The sequence below is a fragment of the Eschrichtius robustus genome, chromosome 3, assembly GCF_028021215.1.
Source record: "Eschrichtius robustus isolate mEscRob2 chromosome 3, mEscRob2.pri, whole genome shotgun sequence".
NCBI classification, from domain to species: Eukaryota; Metazoa; Chordata; class Mammalia; order Artiodactyla; family Eschrichtiidae; genus Eschrichtius; species Eschrichtius robustus.
The window spans coordinates 153,430,719-153,440,483 of NC_090826.1; the positions used below are offsets into that span (position 1 = coordinate 153,430,719).

The 9,765-nt window shown below is 40.0% G+C and overlaps 1 protein-coding gene across 1 annotated transcript in view; it reads right to left on the reverse strand.

Moving 5' to 3' along the window:
- The window catches only part of LOC137760732 (membrane cofactor protein-like), a 29,997-nt gene extending 20,573 nt beyond the window's left edge, over nucleotides 1-9,424 (reverse strand). Inside the window, exons 1-3 of the mRNA XM_068537636.1 lie at nucleotides 9,304-9,424; nucleotides 1,137-1,322; nucleotides 708-807 (exon numbers count right to left, since the gene is read on the reverse strand). Of these exons, the coding sequence (XP_068393737.1) occupies nucleotides 708-807; nucleotides 1,137-1,322; nucleotides 9,304-9,424 (407 nt within the window). The remainder of the gene's footprint in view (nucleotides 1-707; nucleotides 808-1,136; nucleotides 1,323-9,303) is intronic.
- Nucleotides 9,425-9,765: the final 341 nt, after the last annotated feature.

The window sequence follows — 9,765 nt, forward strand, 5'->3', positions numbered from 1 at the left end:
AAACCATAAACAGAATGAAAAGAAAACCTACAGACTGGGAGAAAATATTTGTAAATGATGCCACCAAGAAGGGATTAATTTCCAATACATACAGCTCATCCAGCTTAATATCAACAACAACAACATAATCAAAAAATGGGCAAAAGACCTAGGTAGACATTTCTCCAAAGAAGACATACAAATGGCCAACAGGCACATGAAAAGATGCTCAACATAACTAATTATTAGAGAAATGCAAATCAAAACTACAATGAGATATCACCTCACACCAGTCAGAATGGCCATCATTAAAAAGTCTACAAATAATAAATGCTGGAGAGGGTGTGGAGAAAAAGGAGCCCTCTTACACTGTTGGTGTCATTTCTGTGAGCCCTCCTTCAACTCTGAGAGTTGGCCATTTTTACTAGGGTGCACTGTGTTGTTAAGGATAAAGTCACCATGATTACTACATTTTCAATGCTTCCAATAGGCTTATTATCACATATAATAAGTATTTGATTTTGCTTTTCTTCAATTTAAATTCCTTTCTATTAATTACACATCATTTCATTCTCCATAAAAAGCCCAAGAGTTGTTTGGCTACAAGTGCAACTTATGACCTAGAAAGAAAAATGAAATCAACTTCAAGGGAATGATTAAGCTGAGAAGCAAAGAAAAATGGAATTCATAACATTTAACTTATTTCCTCTAAGGAGTAACTTACTTACCCCTCATTACAAGAAATGTGAGCTTCTGATTCAAACTCAAAGGTTTTATTTGGGGCATATACTTCACCATGTTTTATTTCTGGATTTGGACATGATTTTCCTAAAAGAAAATTTTCAAATTTGTTTTTTCATACCAATTTCAAAACATTTAAATCAAGATCAAAATTCTACACTGCTCTTTTCTATTGATTAAATATTATTTTCTTTCTTTAATTATTATAAGGGCAAACTTAACATTCACATTTACTGAGGAACCAATCACCAATAAAGATTCCCTGGAGATTTCTCAAAGCCTGAAAAAATGCATTGCTATCTAAAACCTAGTTTTGCATGAGAAAATCATTATTGTTGCAGTGGAACATTGACCCTAAAATGTGTAAAAATCTCTACAGAAAGCAAAAAACAACAAAAATGGTTTTGTTTCCTTACTTAAACATGCTTCTTCAATAGGGCTCCATGAGCCATTAGGCTCACAAGTAGATGCGAGGAGATAAGGCCACACATAAAAGTATCCTCTGTGACACTCATAGTCTATTCTGTCCCCAGGATAATAATGGCGTTTAATGACACCCTTGAGCTTCATACTCTCCAATACTGGTGGATCAATACAGGGACCTAGGAATAAAAATAAAAACAGAAAATTAAGGATTTAATCTCTTTCGCCAGCCACTTGTGGCCTAGCAGCAAGTAGGCAGTACAGAATAAATGGAAAGGTTCTTAGCAAGATTTTAAGTGATTGTCACATGCTTTTACCCAAGTGATGGTAGTAGCGGAGGATGTGTCTTGCTTACTTTAAATAACATCCTATTAGCTTTTAATTTGTTGAGGAATAAGCTAAATTTTCATTCAACAGTAAATTAAAGGAGACAAAATCTTTTTGGTATTGACTAAATATATATATATATAGGTACATATCCTTACATACTTTTTTCTAAATTCATTTCAAAACTCACCTCTCTTCTAAAAAGTCTTCCATTGTATATAGCACTCTGCTCAGATTACTCTTCCATAGTTTGAAACACAAGCATATGATCACTTGTCACTCAGTTTCCTCTCAGAAGGCAAGGTCTTAGAGGGCAGGGATCATATGCCTTCTTTTTCTACTACACTCTGTACACACTGGGTGCTCAAGACATGCTATGGTAAGAGGTGACTATTAAATAAACATTGTGGATTTCAAAGATCAAAATAGATATGGACTAAGTATTTCAAAGTATGACTTCATTTCATATATTTCATATTTGTGAACTAAAGAATTTTATGAATGAATAGATAACATTTAAATATCAAAATTTACCATTTTGAATAGACTTACATTGAAAAAAATTTGTTTTCTTGATATTACCTTAAATGTAATTTAATTTTTCTTCTCTGATCAATAGAGCATGCATATCCTCAGAAGCTCCCTGAGGTAGCTGTTTGGCCTATTTATCTAATATACCCCAACAGTAAAGCTACTTTATTGCTATACTTTTATAAGTTTTTATTCTTTTTTTTTTTTTGGTGGTGGGGAGTCCCTCCCTAGAAGAGTGTAATTCCTACTTCAACAATTTCTCTTCCTTTTAATTATCTGTGAGCTCGATAACCTAACAAATCTGTTAGAAAAATTATGTAAAATAATATTATGGAGACACATCAAGTCCTAAAGTGCTAAAGGAATGCAGAGGCCACACCTATAAGGTTAAGGATCTAAGGAGAAAGAAATAGCCCTATTTTGGTCCCTGAGGAACCTTTTCTTTATTACTCCCTGGATCTTGGTCTTACTGCAGATTGAGAGACTGGTCAAGAGAGAACTCTAAAGAGGTGAAATATTACCCTCCTTTCCTATCATATTCTAAACTCTAAACTCCTCTCTTGATACACCATCCAACATTTCATTTACATCATGTGCTGAAACTGTTTCAACACTTAGCAAATGTTTTCAACATTTCTACTATGCTGATCTTGTTACATGAATGCTCCTCAATTAACTGCCCAAAACAAAACAAAAGCAAAAAGCAAAAAAAAAAAAAAAAAAAAAGAAAACCAAAACCAAAACAAAAAACCCCAAAAAACAAAACAAAACAAAACCCTTTAGTATTAAAAGCATTGCTTAAAAAGAAAATTAGTTGACTTGAATTTTATTAATAATATTAAATTTACTCAATACCCTGAGCCAGACGTTCTCATTTTAACATAGGAAAAAAACAAACAAAAAACACAGGATAGAAATGCTATATAATTTCGTACTGGATACAAATGTATTACATCATTCTAGAATTTCCTGGAACCACCAAGAAAGAAATCAAGTTAACAGCATGCCCATAATTAAATTACACAAGTGTTCTTTGTTTATGCACTCAACTTCAGTAACTATCTCGAAAGTATAAAAAAGAAGAGAAAATTCCTAAAGTAACTCTCACACATAGTGCTCTGAATGGAAAAAGACATGTCAATTGGACAGTTTAATCCATTCAACTAATGAAGGATTTCTTCCTACCAATATACATCATGAAATGAGTGCTTTTAACAATGTGCAGTTTAGAATGTTTGCTTTGTCAACCAGTTGATCACAAGCTTTATACACTGTAATAATTGAGTCCAATGTCACACATTTTTATAATCAAATTTCTTCTTTTGCTCAGAACATTGAATTTTTTTCCTATGAGGATTTTGAAAGTAAATGTCCCTAGCTCCAAAAAAATAACATCTTAACTTAGTTTTTTCTAAATAGTTTACAACATAATTATTATTAGGCTGTAATGCTATACTTTAACAATGGATGCTATTACATAATAAGACAGGCTGCATTCAGAAAATTCCCCAGTGTTCCAGGTGAGTGTCAGGAAAGTGAAATAATGCTCTGCTGTGAATCAAGAAAACTGTTCACTTTCTATACACTTGCAAAAATTGTGCAAGCACTCTCTACTTGCTTGCAAAATTAAAAATAACTCCTTGACACAAGCGCACGCCACACCCCTTCCCATGTGGTTCCCTTCAGAAAATCATGGTCTCTGACCCAAACTGGAACTTCCCGAAATCTGACCACCCCTCCCCTTCTCTCAATGTCCACACAACCTATTTTTAAACTTTCTTTGCTTCTTCAAAACACAGGCTCTAACATCTAACCTATCAATTTTATTTCTCAGTTCCCACTCATTTATAAGCCACTTAAATTATTTTCAAGTCATTAAGTAGCCTCCCTCTTGGTAAATTCACCCTAACACTCTCTCCCTCAGTAATTTTAATTACCCTGTCTCAACATCTGGAGCTATTGTTCATTCTCTTTGCTCCCTTGTGCCTGAAAATCTCTTTTCCTTGGTTTCCAGGTAGCAAACCAGCCTAGTTTTCAGCCTGTCCTCTGGCTGCTCTTCCTTCTCTGCCTGATTGCATAATGTGACGTTCCTCATGGGTTATTCTACGAGCTCTCCTTATTTTCATTCTGCAAATCCCCCTGGGTCAGATGTATACTCTCATGACATCATTACAACTGATGAGAGCTGCCTCCCAAATCCCTCTCTCCATCCTAGATCTTAGCTGGGGTGCCAAGTCTGTATGTTCAACTGCCTCCCCACAGCTCCACTTGGAATGTGTCACCCTATCTCAAATAACATAATGAAGCCAGCAAACAAGATACATGGTTTCCACAACTGAAATGCCTGTTCCCTCGCTCTGTTTCCACCTTTACTTCTAATTCAAGCCACTATCATTTCTTATCTGGATTGCTATAAGAGTTTCTGAATAGGTCTCCTTACTGGTCTCCCCACCTTTCATTCAGTTCATTTTCACATTGCCACCAGAGTAATACTGATATGATACTAGCACCAAGGTCCTTCCAAGTCAGATACGTTTCAATGGCTCCCTGTTGCCCTCATGATAATGTCTAAGGCTTCCTCACATGGCTAACAGAGATTTAATGTCTGCTCACTCTTGCACAGTCTTCTAAGCCATATTCAATCCCACTAGTAGTGCCCATTAAATTACTCAACTTACTGTAGCGCTCTAGACCTCCATGCATCATATTACTTCAGCTTTGACCAGAGACCCTGCCATTCCTCTCACCCACTCATCCTTCATTTTCATCTTAGATGCCACTTCTTCCTTGAGGCTCTTGACATCTCTCACTCAAAACACTGGGTTAAGTGTCCTCATGGTGCCCCAATTTACTTCTTTCACAGCACTTTTCATACTGTAATTATTCATTGCTTACTTCCCTAGGAGACTGTAGCCTTCTTGAGGACCATGTCTCATTCATCACTGCATTTCTAGTTCCTAGTGCCAAAGCTGAAGGAGTACTGTTATCAGTTTTATACATTCTTGGGTCAAAATTCAAATTCTTTACTGTTCAGCCAAACTGCTCCAGAAATATCTTCAAATCATCACTTTTTTCACTGCTGTTTCTGTTCCTATTTTCCATTTCTTTCATTCATTTATTTACAAACATTTCACTTTATCAGAATTTTTAATTTCTTTCTTGTCAAAATATTTGTTTTAGTATTTTATTATAAACCCATTTTATATTACTTCTATGACTAGAAATAGTATTTTAACATTATTAAAAGTGAACTCCAAAGACTGTGGGTTATATTTTTTCCTAAAGATTAGCAATGAACAATTCTAGAACTTGTTTCTTAAAACAGTGGTGATATTAATCATTTTAGAAATACCAAATTAAACCTGTGCCTATCATTATTTTAGTGTTTTTTAACTAACTTATTCTTGACAATCTTCCTATGAGTTGTGTACTATTTCCCATTCTTTAAGATGAGCAATCTGAACCATGGTAAGGTGAAGTAACTTGCCCATGAATACATTCCCTGTAGGTAGCAGACCCAGGGTCAAGCCAGGAAACCCGGTTCCACTACCCACATTGCTTTCCATCACTGTCTGTCATCCAGAACCCTTGTATGGTTATGACAACAACGTTTGTCTGCAATTTAGTCCTTAAGCAATGGTATTCTACTGAGCCTGGGGAGATTAAAGCAACGTTAGTTTAGATTTGCATTGTGCTAGGGCAAACGAAAGGCCTCAAGGTGCCCAAAAAGAACAGGTAATAACATCATAGTCTGATTTTTATGATAGTAATTTTTCATTCCTAACTATCCTGCTCTTCCATAATAATTCACTCTGTGATCTACACCGCTGCCTTCCTCTTGCGTCCTTTGCCCTACTGCTGCCACACTGGGTAGCTAGGCAGTCCATGACTGCCCTGAGCCATGTCACATCTCTGAGCCTTTGCTCACACTGTTTTCTCTGCTCTGAACACCTTTCTTCCTGCTCAGGAGAACTCCTTCAACTCTTGTCTTCCTTGACTTAATTCACTCAACATCTCCTCTAGGAAGTAGTCTCTGCTTCCCTGGGGAGGCACTGACCAGTCCCCTTCTCTTGTGTAAGCAGCTTTTTGTAGGAAAGAGCTATTTGCAGGAGGTTCCTTTTGTCTTGTCACTTTAGCAAAACTATACTTTAATTAACCTCTGGCCCAAGCACACCTTTCACATCTTTAGATCACACAATACTTTGCCTAACCTGTTGGTTCTCTTAGATCAAAGAAATAGAAAGGAAGAATAATTAACAGATGATCAGATCTTTCCCCCAGCTTTCCCTTCAGTAACCTCCAGAGCAAACTGTGTGAAAGAGATAACATCTAAAGAAATATCACAAGGAGTCGACAAGTCTGCAGGCAATGAGAGATGTCAATAAATATGACTCCCTATCTCAATGATTAACTAAGATTACTTCCCCTTTTTCCCTTAAAAAACTTTCATGGCCAAGCAGAATCTTCAGAGTTAGTTCTGGGACAGGAGTCTGCCTTCTCCGCAGATGCCAGCCTTCTGATTAAGCCTTTCCATTCCTACCAGCACTTGTCTCTCAAGTATTGACTTTTTGAGCAGTGAGCAGCCAGACCTGAGTTCGGTAGCACTCGGACTCTCCTCTGCATGGATCTCTCAGCTCACCATCACATGTTTTCGTGTTTAACACATGATATTGTGGACTCCATTCAGCCATGTGGCCACAACACCTCACACAGTACATGCCTCATAGTCACTATTCAAAACACTTTGGTTCTCAAAGTTACACTGCTGTCAAACAGAAACCAATAGTAAAGAATACAGTATAATTAATCTAACATTGAAAATAATCATCTTAAAACTTTATGCACTGGAGAAAGATTTGACCACCTAATTTCTTTTGTTCTCTATCTCCCAGTATTATGGTAACCTAGCAATGGACCAATAAGGACTATTCTTCTTGCACTGTAATATGCAGAGTAAGAAACTAAGAAACTACTGTGTAAGCACTTATTCATCTTGGCTTCTTTCAAAAGAAAAGACCTAAAATAGGCAGAAGAGACCACCCATAAAAGGAAATTGTAGGCTTTGTCCCACAAAGCAGACTCATTCTGGATGAATGAGACTGGTCCCTTCTGTGATCTTCTACCATTTGGCAACTACCTCTGAGATGGCAGGACTCCCAAGGCACAACACTGCCCACTTACAAAATCTTCTCCTCATGAGCCGCTTCAGCACATGTTTATTATATTCACATACTTTCCCTGCCCAACATAGTGAGTTCTCATTTGTACCTTATCTAAGTTTCTTACCTATCCTGATTTTACCTTTCAATCTTAAACCTAACCTTGTTTTTCCTCCTCTTCATTTCTAGCTGTTATCTTCCCTGATACATCCTATTCATTTTACTTATCTATTTTCCTCTATTTTGAATAGTTTTCATCATCTCCTTCAACTTCTAGCTTTAAGCCTATTCTAAACATTATTATTCTTTAAAAAATTCCTTTTAATTTTTTGTTAGCACTGCTGTTCCATCACCCACAACTCTCTTGCAGAGAAATAAACTTTCAAAATGATCCGTAACAAGCAAGGCTGGAGTATTGAGAACCCTGAGGAGTCTACAGTCAGGAGAAGATAGATCCTTTCTGACCCCCAGCTGTCCCTGCCTTAGCTTTTTAGGCACCACAGAAAGTCCATCTTAAGCATGGCTTTTTAGAGAACCTTCCTCCTGGAAGCAAGAGAAGTTGTTCCTGGGCTCTAAGCCTCAGCCGAATGTTACTTTTAATTTTCTGGTACTTGATAGTTATACAATAATGTTGACACTGAGGCAAAAAAATGGGCATTTGAAACCACAAGTGTGACAAGACAGCCAAGATCTCTGCATTCTAGTGAGGAGAGAACAGAACACATAGTTTGGGAGGGTGACTACCAGTTGGGGGGAATTGAGCTGAAGTGTGTGTGGCTACCGGAAACAGTGGGTCAGAGAAGGTCCCTCTGAGGGGATAACATCACAACTGACTTTAAAGAATAAGAAGGAGCCAATTACGCAAGAGGCAGAAGGAGAATGTCCCAAGGCCAAGGGAACAGCAAGTACAGAAGGCAAAGTGGCAGAGTTTGGCCTGTTTGATGAGCAGAAAAGTCTTCCCTTCCACCAGTCATTTGTTAAACGCTGTCAGAGAATCATGCTCCTTTCCTCCTGGGTACTTCTCTTGGGTTATAACGTATTCATTAATATTATGTTTTGGCTACTGTCTACCACTCCCAATAAATTGTAGCAAATATTTGATTTCCTAACATGTGCCTGGCACTGGGGACCCAAGACCAGCACAGGACCTGGCATATAGAAGGCAAGTATGTATTGAATGAATGCTGCTAAGAAAAAATGCAGCATACAAACTGTATATGTAATAGATCCTAAAAATAACTTGGACATGGAAACACACGTGTATATAAAGACAGAAGGAAATATACCAAAGTATTAAATATGGTTGTCCTTTGATTGTGTATGTTTTATACAATAAGCATGCCTTTTTTTGGGCATATATTTAAAGTATTTTTTCGATTCAATGAAACACGGAAAAGAAAATAAAAAGAAGTGAATGGGCCTCAGCTCTAGTTTATGAGCTGTATGGGAAAACCAGATGAACACCATTTATAGTTCATTTTCAGGATGCTCATTTTTCACTGTGTTTGGCTACCAATGTTTTTTAGGTTTCTTTGGTAAGCCCCATACAAAGCAGCTTCCTTGTCCCACACTGGGCACCACTGGGCTGGCGACTTCCACAAAGCGTATACCAGGGTACATTCGCCCAGGCTCCCCCAGCGGGGCACAAACACCCCACACACAAGGCATCACCGGCCTAGAGAACACAAGGCAACCCCTCCCCCAGGGCACAGCACCAGACTAGCAGCATCCCCAGACACAGGGGGCACTTAAGGGCAAGCCGTCCCCACCAGCACCGGGTCCCGCTCCTGTTCCAACTTGGCTCAGTCCTGGAAACACCCTACAGACTTTTGCTAGGGACACAGCTTGGCCCGGGGTAAACCCCGGCCAAGCCCACCACCCCTCACCGCTCAGTGCCCACCACCAAGCAAGCCTTCTCCTCGGCCACTACGTGTTCTCCACCCCGGTGGGTCCCCGCACAGCAAGACCCAGGACATTCCGGCCACGCCTTCAACCCTAACTCCGCACGATCCCGGGTGGATCCAGCTTCGCGCCTCCGCCCCGAGCCAACAAGCAAAGCTCCCCCGGTCCTCGGTTCTGGCCTGCCTGCTCCCCGACCCACTCCAGTTCGCCACCAGGGCGCACACTCTCTCCAGGCTCCTACCGGAGAATATGGGCAACGGGAGCACTAAAGACAGCAAAAGAATCCCGCCGCAGCACCAAGGAAAAGGGGGACTCTCTGGGCGGCCGGGAGGCGCCCGGCGAGGCGCGCAGGACGCCGTCATTTTCGGGAAAATCAGCGGGAAACCCGAGACCAAACCAGGAGAGAACTTTTACATAGAGTTCAGTTACAGGACGCAATAATCCCCGGATTCACAGTGTCAAGTGCGGTCACGCAGGTGGGCGTGGCCTAGAACACTGCAGAGCGAAGGAGAGGGCCTTGCGGGGCCAATGGGCGGGCTGCAAGGTGGGGCCTCGGCGCCCGGGGCGGCCCTCTGGCCTGGAGAGGCGGGGCGAGGCCCTTGCGCGGGGCTAACCCTCCCGGTGGGCGGGGAGCTTTGCGCCTCCTGCTTGGACCCGGACTGTCTCTGACTCCTCAGTCTGCAGACCTGAAGGCGAGCCGCGG